A 14,132-nucleotide genomic window follows, 5' to 3' on the forward strand; every position below is an offset into this window, starting at 1 on the left:
GCGCGCGTGCGAGTGCAAGTGCAAGTGCTCGGTATGGCATATATGATGAGTCCAGACGAAAGGACCAGCAAAGTCATCCCTCTTTTTGCAGACTAAGTGTGTTTGGACAATGACGCCATGATCTAATAAGCATCCTTACACACACACATGCACACACACGCACACACACTCATACATACATATGAGGGGGGATATTAGAGTACTGCACCAAAGCCCTCCATGTGACCGTAGAGGACAGACATCACTACGGCTGTCACTATTTTGCCAACTCATCATCTGTGGACAACATAACAGCGCGCAACTAGAACAGAGAAAGAAGCACACAATTCAGTTGAATCAACAACGCACACGAAGGTGGATTTTGAAGGCAGATCTCAGCATAACCGCTTTTTAAAAGCAATATATTTAGATGGCGTGTGTAGTCCATGCGTGTTTGTGTATATGTGACCCTTTCGCTTACAGCGACAGATCTGAGTTGGCACGAACCCTGCTGCTATACTCCAGAGTTTGAATAAAACATAAAGTAAGACGCCTTAATGGAAACTCTCCGAAGAAGGTGAGCAAGCTTGCCTATGTGGATGCATGGACTCGCACGCCTACATGTGCTATAAAAGGTGAAAGTCTCTATCTGGGTCACGCCACATGGGACACGAGACAATGAGTAACACCGTGCTTTATTCCTCTTAACAATGAATGATACAGATGCTGGTGGAGACGTTTTTCAGTAGTCAGACACCATTCACTCAGCTTCTTTCTGTCAGAACATATACACTGACAGCGAGGCCAAACCGAATCACTAAACTCAAGTATTTGATTCCATGGCCTTGATTCTACATGCATTAGTTGAATTTAGTCCCTGATATCAGTTATATAGCCTGTAGTGCCATTCTTTGAACAAAATCACTTAACACATAGACTGTATATAAAGGATGGTAAATGGCAAGTGACCATAACTACAGGTTTGTAGACCGTTTGTAAACCTCTCAGCGTCTTAATTTTTTTGTAGCCATTAGTGTCCATATTTGGACAAGAGGGCTTGGTAACCAGCAGCCTTGATTAGTGTGGTGGATCTTAAAATTGTGCAGATGCAGCGCACACTCACAGGTACCTGCTAATTAGCACTAACTAAAAGACTTTATCAAATATAGGAATTTCTCTTACTAAAATTTAAGCTCAAAATTCTTGGTCAGCTTGTTGCCATACAGGAAGTCTTGTTAATTATCATTTAATTAAAATGCTACCAATAGGGAGTGTCAGGGTGGTGCAGTGGTTAGCACTGTTGCATCACAGCAAGAAGGTTCTGAGTTCAAATTTAGGCAGTGTGGAGTTTACATGTTCTTGCTATGCCTATGTGGGACCTCTGGGCACTCCTGCTTCCTCTCTCACTGTTGAAAGTCTTGCATATTAGGTTAGCTTAACATTGTAAACTGGCTGTAGGTGTAAGTGTGTTAGCCCTCCAACAGACTGTCTATGTGACCAGGGTATACCCTGTGTGGTGGGGCGTGGTCTGCGGGGCCGTGCAGGGCAGGCGAGCACACCTGCATGGCAGCAGCAATTATGCCCCGCCAACTTAAATATGGGACTGGGTCCTGACTGGTTGTTGATGGTGTTGGTGTTGATGTGCACAGAATAATAAAAAACGTACAGAACACGACTGGGTCTGCCGTGCACATTTACACCCTGCTTTTAACCCCACTGAACTGGTTAAGTGTTTTGTTTTGTTTTTAAATGGATGGATTGATGTTCCAAAAGGCACCAGCACAGCTGAGAGGTCCGGTTCAGTGCCTTGAATTAGCAAATGTAAATCCCAGTACACAGCTAGAACCCACAAAGTGGTGCATTTGAGCCATAATTAACTTTTAAAAATAGATCCCTGTAATGAGATGAGGGGAAATTAGCTAGAGAGCAATAAAATACCAGGCTGCAAACATTTTAACACTGAGCGCCAGCCTCAAGTGGCCACTGGAGGAACTGCAGGTTTTGGTGCTTTTGAACTAGGTTATTTGTCAGAGGTCACTGCTTAGCTTTGATCCCAAATACCTAAATCAACTCTAGATCAAAATGTATTGTATATTATACCATCATCCAACAGCAGCAACTACAATTATAAAGAAACCAAAACCGGAGCTTGCTTCTGATCACCCGCATCAGCGCGTGTATCTTTACACGCTAAACAAAGCTGTATTTCAGCCATGCAGGCGGACCCTCACTAAACAGTGTAGTTCATGGTAAAAAAATAAAAATAAAAAAGAAGAAGAAGAAAAAGAAAAGGTCAGTAAATGCTGAGTCAGCTAAACTCTGTCTCCTTCCCATCAGCAGGTCCGTATTTGACAGCCAACATAAATGCCCGCACATAAAGACAACAAGAGCAAGAGTTCATATGTTATCTTTAATTGAAGAAGAGGGAGACAGCTAAATAGTGCTGGCTGCTATAAATCTGCAGGCTGAGCTGCAGCAGGATACTGGTGGGAATTCATGTCTCTCAAGATAGTGTTAAGTACATAGTGCTGTTCCTCTTTACGTTCACGCTGCGCGTGTGGGTGGGTGAGATATTATTTCTTCGGTTAATTGCCTCATATGACAAAACAAACGCAGAAGCCGAGTTTCTGAAGCCGAATTCAATATTTGCAGTCACTTCATTTCAGCTATTTACACAACATTGTGCTTGGTGCTACAACAGATCAACAGATTATTTTCTCCATGGCAGAATAAACTAAATTGTCACAAAACACAAATAGTGTGATGTGCCCTGCTGTTGCAGAAAAATGTGATTAACTGCATCCACTTACAAACTTTTTGATGAACTTAGCATGCCAGTTATTGGAAGCAGCTAGTGCTACATTGTATTCAACACAAGTTTACCAAAAAATGTATAGCAGATTATGTATTTGTCTATTCGTCAACTGTTTGAAAGCAAAGCTGTGACTCATAATGTATGCATTTAATAACATTTTACACCCCTAAAAAAAGAGTGGGTGTGAAAGTAGCAGAGTTGCTCTGGTTAGGAGCATTTCAGTTGTCAGAGTCCTGCTTGTGTATCACAGGAATGCACACGCTCTCTCATAAACCCAGCAAGCTTTGCTCCGAGCCAATTCATCAAATGAGCACACAGGAGCGCAACATAAAAAGGAATTAAAGTAGGAACAAAGCGCCCAGAGGAAACAAAACACATCCAGTCATGTGACACTTTGTAAATTGCCAGCTGTGACGTTTTGGCAGGATTTAAAGCTGTGAATGCTCTGCAGTTATTAGCAAACCAGCTATTTCACCTGTGTCAGCACAGCAAAAATGGTTTGGTTTTGTTTGTTTTCAACTTTAATCTGTAAGATTCAGGAGCCAAACACTAAATGAGTGTTTTCTAATAAGACGAGCCTTTTTCATTTATTGATAAAGTATGAATATAGATTCAGAAACCACTTTATATGGTTGGTAATGCAAATATCTAATCAGCCAATTGCATGATAGCAACTCAATCAATTTAGCCACATAGGCAACCTGATGAAGTTTAAAATGAATAAAGGTGATTTCAGTGACTTTGAATGTGGCATGGTTGATGGTGGCGGTTAGGCTGGTGTCGTCAGTATTTCACAAACTGTCTGTAGTTTTCAAAGAGCCAAAGTTTATTCGTTAACCAATAACTTTTATCATAGTTTTCATCAGTGAACTTTTTTCTGATGAAAACAAGACGATAAGTAAATAAAAACTAATGCACATACAAAAACTACGATCAATTGTACTGATACTTTGGACAATGAATTAAAAAAAGATGAAAATGTTCTGGTGACACGAGATCCAATCAGAACTAAATATCTTGTGGGAAGTGATCAATTCAGAATTAATCTACAGAGGCAGTAAGGTTAGACATGCACAATATGATCTGCCCCCCTGCAAATAAGTTGAAGCTCCCATCCTCTTTGTTTTTTTATAAACACTCAACAAAATGTTAATAAAGAAGAGATAAGCAGACATATGGACACATTTCACGTTTGATGTCAAGTTAAAGAAGATGCTTTGTAAACCATGTGAAGCAACTCTCACCAATACAGAACTTTATGTTTTAGTCAACTGAGGCAACTTTGGATTTAATCTCATGATATTTAGTCAGCTAAAACTACAAGACTTTAGACATTAGTCAAACTTAACACCGGCCTGACAATGTTTTTGACACAAGAGGTCAAAGGAGAATAACCAGACTGCTGAGAGGAAGACAACAAAAACTCAAACAACCACCGGTGACATGCAAGGTCTGGTAAGAGCATCTCTGAATGCACAACAAATCAAACAGATGTGCTACAGCACCAGAAGATCACACCAGGTCCCACTTCTGTCCACTAACAACAGGAAACAGAGGTAAGAATTTGCACAGGCTCCTCAATACTGACCAAGAGAAGACTGGATAAATGTTGGTCTGATGAGGCTTTATAGGAGTTTGGTATAAACAACATGAAAGCAAGCCTTGTATCAACTGCTCAGGCGGCTGGTAGTGATGTAACACTTTGGGACCTTTAGTACAAGCTGAGAATCTTTTAAACACCACAGCCTACCTGAATATTGTTGGGCATGTCCATGCCTTCATGACCAGGGTGCCCAACTTCTGATAGCTGCTTCCAACAGGATAAAACACCATGCCACAAAGCTCAAATCACCTCAAACTGGTTTCTTGAACACGACAATGACTTCTCTGTACTCAGACAGCCTACATAGTCCCCAGATTTCAGTCCAACAGAGCATGTGGTGGATTGGGATGTGGAGGAGGAGATTCTCATCATGGATGAGAGATGTATGGCCAAAATATCTGCAGCAACTGTGTGACCCTGTCATGTCAATATGGACCAAAATCTCTGAGGAATGTTTTCTCCACCTTGTTGAATCTGTACCATGAAAAATTAAGGCAGCCCTAATAACAATGGATTGGATTTATATAGCGCTTTTCAAGGCACCCAAAGCACTTTACAATGCCACTATTGATTCACTCTCACATTCACACACTGGTGGAGGCAAGCTACAGTTGTAGCCACAGCTGCCCTGGGGCAGACTGACAGAAGCAAGGCCCCTCTGGCGAACACCAGTAGGCGGTAGGGTAAAGTGTCTTGCCCAAGGACACAACGACCAGGACAGAGAGCCCGGGGATCGAACCCAAACCCCTGAGCCACAGTAGCCCTGAAGGCAACAACAAACAGGTACCAACAAAATGTACCTAACAAAATGCTGGAAATATTTTGTTATCTCTCCATGATTAATATGATTAACACAGTATGCTGTTCTATAGGACAGAATAGGATAAGGATATATATTAAACTGAATATTGTTAAACTTCTTCTTTGCTGCTTCAGAAAACATAGCAAACTAAAAAGCAGGGACTTATTGATGCTTACACATACAAAAAACATCTAAAAAAAACAATGAAATAGCCTAGCGATGACAGCTAAATTCTAAATAACTGTTAATAACTCTGGTTACACGTTGTAAAAATGTTTCAACGCCTAGGTTTGAAATGCTGGTTGCTGTCCATGGTGCTGAAATTTTTTGCATACCTGTCCTTTTCACACATCATCTCTAAACCAAAAAGGTGACAGTGCTTTGTAACACTCAAACAATAAAAAAGATATGAGCATTTAGTATTCAGGGACAAAGAGAAGACACAGCATTAATGGCTGACCTCATCGTACCCTCTGAAGATCCGCTGTGCATGTCAATTTTCTTCTCAGAGCTGAATACTTTTTCACTCTGTGGGCTCAGTGGACTCTCAGATATTACCTCACTGTTGCAAAGGACTTTGTAGAAGGACAGAACAATATCAACATTCTGTATGCAGCTGCTGCTAATGTTTTAGATTCTTTTGGTCAAGTATCATTATATTTATGCAGTCCTCTATCTGTCTGTGTGTTGCACCTGTAGTGTTTACAAATACATCTTGCTAACCAAGCTTGCTAGTCTTAGATGAGAACTCAAAAACAGCCACTTTTGACACCAGAAAGTTACACAGCAGCAGCCAACACTGAGGCTCCAAAATGACAAAACCAATGGGTGAAGGCACTGGTGGCTATGTCCATCTTTTAGATACAGTCTACTATTTGCACCAGCACCTCCCTTCACTTTGTCCAAAGGCAGATAGTGACAAAGAGTGAAAAACGTCATACATCACCCCTTCAAATAGTCCTCTGTCTATTTGACTTGTGTAGTGTACTGCTCCTTTAACTGATGAATAGCTGTTGAGACACACTGAAAAAAAAGGCCAGCTGCAGAATCTGGACACTGGCACTGCATGTAAAATGAACTCCCCTCTCAGTTTCTATCTATGGTGACTCATAATCTATTTTTTTTTAAGTTATGGGATTACAAATGTGCACATTCCAATTTACCACCACTCGTACTGACACCTGAGATCACTTGTTAACTCCTTATTACTACCTGTTGTCATTTCATGAGCCAATGAAGTACTCAACAAAAGCCCGGTGAATAAAAAAAGTGACAAAGCGATGAGTAATCTGAATAAACTTTCGCTTGTGTTCACTGAAAATATCTGACTACAGGGCATGCATCAGTTAACTGCCCTCTCAACACTGTGTGCAGGTTACATGGGCCAGCTCTCTGGTGCAATGTCAATATGCCAATAAAGTCAACAATGTCTGCTTCATTAGTGATGCCAGTGTCAATCTCTGCTCTGCTTTCAGCCTCACAGAGGGGAATCTGCTGGAACAAAACAAACACAAAAAGCAAACTAATTAAGTTTGATAATTAAGTTTGCAAGACTGCCCTCTGCTCTCTGAATTGGTAAATTCAATCAAATCTCCCTCTGACTTCAAATCTTTGCATCTTTGTGTGACAGACCCATCCCTGAAGGTGGACATGTTGCACGTGAGCACGAGGAGCGCTAACTCTCGGCTCACCTGAATGAAAAAAAAAAGTTGGCGCACATACAGTATTAGGGGTCCTCCCCACACCCCCTACTCCTTCCAAAGAAGCTCTGCTGTGCGCAGCATCGCATTCAGACTTCGATCTCAGGAGAAGAGATGTGACTGAAATAGAAAACACACACACAAACACAGACACGGGACTCTTTCCTATTTCCACATCATGCACTGTATATCCACAGTGGAAGTCTAAATAAGGCCATGTGTTGTTTAATCATGCAGAGTACTGGAGCCTGAACGGTCTGCATGCTGCATTAGACTTAATTTGTCTGCAGCATCTCTGCCATGCACGGCACGGCACGCTTTTCCTTTAATTTTATTTATTTTTTTGTCGGCACGCACTGCCACCGTATACTCAGTATTTGTGCTAATAAGTTAGCACCCCCACCCTACCACCTCACCTCACCTCCCCACCCCACCCCACCCACACCCCCACCGTTCCCGTGGCGCTCTCACTTGCTGCACAACCACGATTGCGGAGAAACACCAGCGAGCGCTCGAACAGTGCAGTCTCGGGAGGGAATTCACACACAGGCTCGCGCTCGTGCGCGCACGCACACACACACACACAGAGAACACCTAATAAAGTCTTCTTCTGTCACCTCCACGCACGCACACACGCGCACAAAACAAACTCACCAGTTGGGTTCTTGTTTTTCTTGAGGCTCCTGCCACAAAGACACTGCAGCATATGCGATCCTTTGCTGAAAATGTTGTTCCAAATAAACCGCATGGATTTGGCTGAGACGGGGGGAGAGGAGGAGGAGGAGGAAGGAGTGGAGGAAGAGGAGGTGGGAGACGAGAGGCGCTCCGGATGCGGCAGCCTAAAATTCACCCACCGCATGGGGGCTGATACGCCCCCCTGTTTGCATGCCAGCAGAGCCGGCCAGCTGTTGGGCTCAGTTCGGCGGTGCTTGGCCGCCCCGACCTGCACCATAGACAAGAATAAGAGCAGGAAGCCCGGCTCCTCGCCCGCTTTCTCGCCCGGTTCCCCCACGAGCTCGGAGACCACCAACCGCACGTATTCCGCGTCGACGTCGTCCCCGTGCGGCAGGAAGAGAGCAACCGCCGCGGCGCTTGTCTCCTCGGTCCCCGCCTCCGGCTGCCCTAGCTGCCGGCGGTCCTCAGCCAAGGAGCGGTCGCTGCTGCTGCCCGGCCGCCGCGGCGTGGAAAGCCCCCGAGCGCTCCTCTTCAAATGGCGTCGTCTGCCGCGCGGCGCGGGGAGAGGAGCGGCAGCGACGGACAGGCATGCGGCGGCGCTAGCGTGAAGTCGGCGGTACGCGGCAGCTGTCGGCTTCTGCACAAAAAACCATTGCATATTAGTGGGGATGGCAGGGGTCGGTGTGTCCGTCCGTCCGGGAGGAGGGCAGGGGTGCGGATACCGGAGGTCCGTCAGCAAGTCGGTGGCATCCCTGTACCCGCGCGGCGAGCGAGTAGGCTACTGCAGCAGGGGGGCTCCTTTCCAAACGCGCACACCAGCACGCTACACACTCGCAAACACGCACGCACGCGCTAGATGCACATTCCTTTTTTTTTCACCCAGCAGCTTCTCTGGTCTCTGGTCAAGTGAGAGCGCACACACGGCACTGGAACGGGCAGGTGAACCACTGCGGGGAATCTCTGCGCTACCCCGCTCCGTCTTTTTGCTTCTTTTTAAAAAGTCCTCATAAATATTTAATCCACGTTTTGGCCTTCACTTCTCAATAATCCATAAGCTCCAATGCGCCAAGACACTGGTGCTGTCTGTGTCCCCTTCCTATCCTCTCCTCCACCTCCTACTCTTCACCTTCCTGATAAACAGGAGCTGCTGGACTGTGGTTCTGCTTGCCGTGTCTGTGACTACTGAAAGTAAACGAAGAAGAAGACCCGAGTCTGGCTCCTGGTCCTCACGCGCTTCTTTCGGCGCTTCAAAGTCTTTCTGCGCTCGAGGCAACCAGCGGCCGGCGGGGCGCGAAGAGGTGCACTGACTAACGATGCCAAATCAGTTGCAAAGCCGAACCCAATTAAGCAAAACATATTTTCCGCTTGGTAATTCCAAAATAAAAGCCCCTCCCCTTTCACCATTTTTTTAGTTCATGTGAGGAAACTGTCGATTCAGAATTAGGATTTCAATAGGCTACAGCAACAGTTTGTCTTGAAACAACGACTGTAATATTTTTTTTCTTAATGTCGCATCAATACTCCTTCATAGAAATGAATACTATCAGAAAACAAGAAATAAATAAAACAGGGAATTTGTTTAAAGATTTTTAAATAAGCCTATTCCGTTTATAAAGTTTTTAAAAAAGTTGTTTTAGTAAAATTTACCTTAAACAACGTAGTATAAGCTATAGCACAATTACCAGAAAACACAAATAACATAACGAAGAAATAACAAATCAATCTTCTTTATAATTCAAGTATTTTGTTTTTTTTCCTTCGACTTTTCTTCTGAAGGGAAAAGTCACCTCCGGTTTCCTCGTGCAGTTTGATGCGGGCGTACTGGCAGACGCAGCATCCAGTAAGTGTAGACACGTGGTTTCCACACCGTCAGTCTCCGATTGCCTCAAACACAGAACCGCAATCAGCAACATTTTGGAGGCAGGGGTGACACGAGGTCACTGATTGGTGGAAACCACCGCCTGCCTTTGTCTGTCTGCTGTTTATTTGTACCCAGTAATGGCTGCTCTAAACTCACATATCCGACTGTTTAATTTCGCCTTCACTGCTGCCAGATGCACACACCTGTTGATTGAGTCGTTTAAAACCAGTGGGCCGGCGTTTAGCTCATATATAACCTGCTGTCTATAGGAAAGGTAGACTACGATTGCTCTTGTGTGGTTCGCTCGTTCAGTTCTCCAGAACCTCCAGATATGTGGACCTGTAGAATACCGGCTAAAAATGGTGCAGTGATTTTGTATTCAGAGAGAGCTGGCGCTGTCCAGAGTGCTGAATCCGCATTCGCCTGTCAAACTCACACAGGCCAGGGAAACTGATCGTTATAACTCTTTGTTATCCTGCTGTGTCAGTGACTAAAATGTCCATGTAATTCATAAAACACTGACTATGTCTACATTTTGCTGAGAGAAATCATTTAAAATGAAAAAAAAAACTATAAGAGTCAGTGCACACATTAGTGTTTAGAGTTTTCTTGGGAGGCTTTTAAAACACACCATCCATTCTCTGGATAGCTTTGTGGCTCATTTGCCTTCGAATGGGTCAATTTAAAAGCCTTAAACAGCACTTTTACTGAGGGGTGGGGGACTTTTATGCAATGCTTTTGATGTTTGCGATGCAATTAAATCCGCTTTTTGGAGCTGACAGGAAAGAAGGTGTTAGATTGGTAACTTAAGAAGAAGTCATACTTTAGAAAAGAAATAGAAGCATTGTAGGGAAGATATAAAGTCTAGCATATGTATGAAGTCATGAGTAAAATAAATCCTCCATTGCTGACCCGTCTGCACTACTGCTAAGTTCTCAAATATTGCAGTCTTTGCCCTTTAAAACCTTACTATAGATTGTGGTCTGTTGTTTTGGTAACCGATACTATCCAGATTTGTTTTGGGACATCCACAATTGATCACTGGAGATAGTCTGAGATCAGTCCACATCAGTGTCCTTTAAATCTCTTTAAAACCTTCTCATTGGAAAGGTTTTATCTATTGGATTCTGTATGATGAATGGAGATACCCTATCCCCATAGGTCAGTCGTTCACATTTTCTGCTGCCGGGTGGTGGCCTCAGCTGACCCCACCTGGCTTCAGACAGACTGCACAGGAGGTGAGGGAAAAGAGAGCGGACATCCAGATGAAGCTCAGACTGTTCTGGAAGCATGGAAGCGTGTTTATGATTAGCAATGCTCAGTTGATTTCCCTGGAATGGATTTTTTTCTTCAATATCCCTGCCTGGACACGCAGAGCTTGGATTTACGAGGCTATGCTACCCCAAGAAAGTTCATCCAGACTCTCTGCTTGTTTTACCTTCTTTCCCCTCAATGAGTTGAATCTGTGAGCCTCATGGATCAAACCCTGATTTTTTTACATCCCCAACTCAACTTGGGCTGTTTCTATTAATAATAGATATCGTCCATTTGGACCAATAGCTTGTTCTTAAAGGAGTTCACTGACTTTTGATTCCTACACCATTAAGCTGTCCAGATTGGTTATTACAGTATTATTATTACAGCATACAAGTATTATCTAACACTATTCATCAATACTACTCCTGCTCCAGCTACTGTCCCAGCTTTTTTTTTTCAAATGACTGAAAACTTTTTTTGCTTTCTTTGTAGAAAAAACAAACAAAAACAAAGCAAAAATCCTCAGCAAATTGAGAATAAATATTTCTCCATTGTTTTCTGTGGCTGCTTCTGAGTATGGGTGCTCTGCAAGGTTCTGTTTTTGGGCTTTTACTCTTTCTCCAGCGCATTTTGAATTTTAAGCACTTTTAAGGATATTTATTATTGGTTATGTTTTTTAAGCCCCAAGATGTTTCTCAGTTACAGATCTTACAGAGGTGTTTATACTTGATCAAAGGTTGGATGACTGACAATTTTCTCCAACTTAATATACATTAAAATGCCCATTATTAATAAAAAAACCACATTATGTATTATAAGAATAAGTATTTTGTGTTCTGATTTTGGATTTTTCTCATTTTTCTGTGAATTGTTTTACAACTGTTGTTAACAAGAACCTGCTTCATCATAACATATAATCAAAAGAATATAATAACTATACGTTTGCTCTTTCTATTTTATATTGAAAGTTTGCACATGTAGACTTCATTGAAAGTACTGCAGTGGGACATGTTGCCCCAGCTGCACATGATCATTATCTACCTTTCACATCTATATATCATCAGAAAAATACTACCGGTCATTTTCCCACAATGAGTGTATCAAATATAAATAATTTAGTATTTAGCGTGAAAAGAAGAATGCCATCTGCAGTCATTTATATTTTGCAGTTTGGCTATTTGACATATTGGTGCTGAACGCACTGAAATAACTCAGCTGGGAGCGCTTCAGACTGAAGATCTGAAGGTCCCTGGTTCAATCCTGGGTTTCAGCATTTTGGTAGTTTTCTGTGGAGCCCAAAAAAAAATCCTGGTTGTTGTTTTTAGATATTTTACCGGAAGAAGGCTCACTGGAGTCACCACAATGGATCATCTTCCTCCACCTAACCACCTTAACCCCATTTTCCTCTGTCCCACCAGTCCTCTGCATGTCCTCCTTCACTACATTCATGAATCATCTGCTCCTCCTGCCTGGCTTCAACTCAGTGCCTCCAAACTCCAGCCACTTCTCCTCCTCTTCTTTCTTCACACAGTTCCCCAAGCAGAACAGGAGAAGCTTGGTTGATGGAAGGTGGGTTGCAAAGCAGCTTGCAGATATCCAAGAACTCTGGGTAGTATAAAACAGTTTGAACACCATGCCCTATATGAGATTTTCACACTGAATGTGTGTCATGATTGGAGACTGGAGGCAGAATATTGCACTCACTGTGAAAAAGTTAACTAGATCAGGGCAGCAACAATGGACAACTCGAGAAAATGAAGGCAAAGGACTAGACTTGATTGCTCAACAAGAAACAACTGGGAGCGGAGCACAGATAAAAACAATCACTGGTGGAGACAGAATGGGGGGCAATTACAGTTACAAAGGAAGGGGGGAAGCAAAACTAGAACAACTCTCAAAGTAAAACAAGAAACATGACGGAGACAAGACTCCATACTAACAGATGCATGAGACAGTGGGAGGAAGGTAAAGGGAACCAATAAGGGAACTAACCAGAACTAAAAATAAAAATACAAGAACCAAGGAACAAATCGAAAACAAAAGAGAAAATATGAAATAAGAATCCCAAACAATACTCAGAAAAATCCAGGACCGCGACATTGTGCAGTTGCACCATCAACTGATGTTGGCTGGCACTGAGATCACCCGATCTGTCAGGGCTGCCCAGCCTTGACTTTGGTCCTTGCTTGAACTAATGCTATGCTGGATTTAAGCTATTACTACTGTGAGTAAAAGAAAACATAATTAGAATATAGTGCGCTTAAATTTGCTTAGATGAGGGGGTCCAGCTGTAGATTGGTGAATGTCTGTGTGTTTTAGTTTGGTTTAGCTATAGGCCTGAACTTGTCATAACTTAGAAGTAGGTTTGCAGGAGACTCTCCACATGCTTAGCTGTAAAAGTAAGACAACAAGAGGTCAATGGCCCAGTGGATGCAGAGTGGGGGTCTCAGTGCTTGTAATATGTTTTGTATGTTTTGTAGAGGAATTTGGTGTAGCTTGGGTGAGGGGAGATGGACTTTTATGACCGGCAGGAAGTCACATATACAGAGACACACACTCACTCACGTGCACACACATACACACAGGTACGCGCACACACAGGTACTCACGTGCTCGCACATACATACACAAACACAGGGTTTACAACACACCATGTGGGTTTTACGATGGGGTCGCTTCTATAAAACTGGTTGTAACAAACAAAGAAGTGAAGATCTGCAGAGGGACACCGGCCTTGCACATCTCCCCTTCTAGAAGGTGCATGCGTAACTGAAGATAAAGAAAGGTTTTGTGAAATGACTACTGAGCCCGGTGCCGTCTCTGGATGCCCGAGGAATAAAATAGAACCGGGGTGAAACTGCTTTACGTAACACTACACATGGGAGTTAGTCCTTTCACTGCACTATAACAGTCAAGCAGCTTGGTGTACATTTGAGCAAGAAGACATCTGCATTTTTATTTTAATTGTCAGGCACATGCTGAGAAGAGAGAAATTCTGTGCTGGCACAGATAAGCAATTACACCCAAACACTGAAGTTTCTGGAACAAATCTCATTCTCTGCTGCAATGCAGTATTGGCAAATGAGTCCAGTATAATGGTCCCCACAAACAGCCCTGTCTCCTGCTTGTTTGTCCCTAGACTTGTAGCTATATGGCTGCACCTATTTAAGATACACATACATACTTATTACTGAAGCATGGGTGAGGTCTGGCAAATGTTATTTTCACTCTCTGTTCCCACTATGTTTTATTTTGAAGGCTTCAGTGCTGTAGCATGGGATTGCTGTCATCAAAGGGCAAAATATCATCCCTGCGCACAGAGAGCTGCTTCAGCTGAAAGTGACAACAGCTACAGAGCATGCGTGACTGTGTGTGTGTGTGTGTGTGTGTGTGTGTGTGTGTGTGTGTGTGTGTGTGTGTGTGTGTGTGTGTGTGTGTGT

General features: G+C 43.2%; 1 protein-coding gene across 1 annotated transcript in view; it reads right to left on the reverse strand.

The window, feature by feature from the left end:
- LOC102201222 (fibroblast growth factor 14-like) overlaps positions 1-8,866 on the reverse strand; it is a 74,009-nt gene extending 65,143 nt beyond the window's left edge. Inside the window, exon 1 of the mRNA XM_005730873.1 lies at positions 7,554-8,866. Within this exon, the coding sequence (XP_005730930.1) occupies positions 7,554-8,232 (679 nt within the window). The 5' untranslated portion in view covers positions 8,233-8,866. The remainder of the gene's footprint in view (positions 1-7,553) is intronic.
- Between the last annotated feature and the right edge of the window lie 5,266 nt (positions 8,867-14,132).

The sequence above is a fragment of the Pundamilia nyererei genome, unplaced genomic scaffold (genome assembly GCF_000239375.1).
Source record: "Pundamilia nyererei isolate P.nyererei 1_Seehausen unplaced genomic scaffold, PunNye1.0 scaffold00040, whole genome shotgun sequence".
Classification (NCBI taxonomy): Eukaryota; Metazoa; Chordata; class Actinopteri; order Cichliformes; family Cichlidae; genus Pundamilia; species Pundamilia nyererei.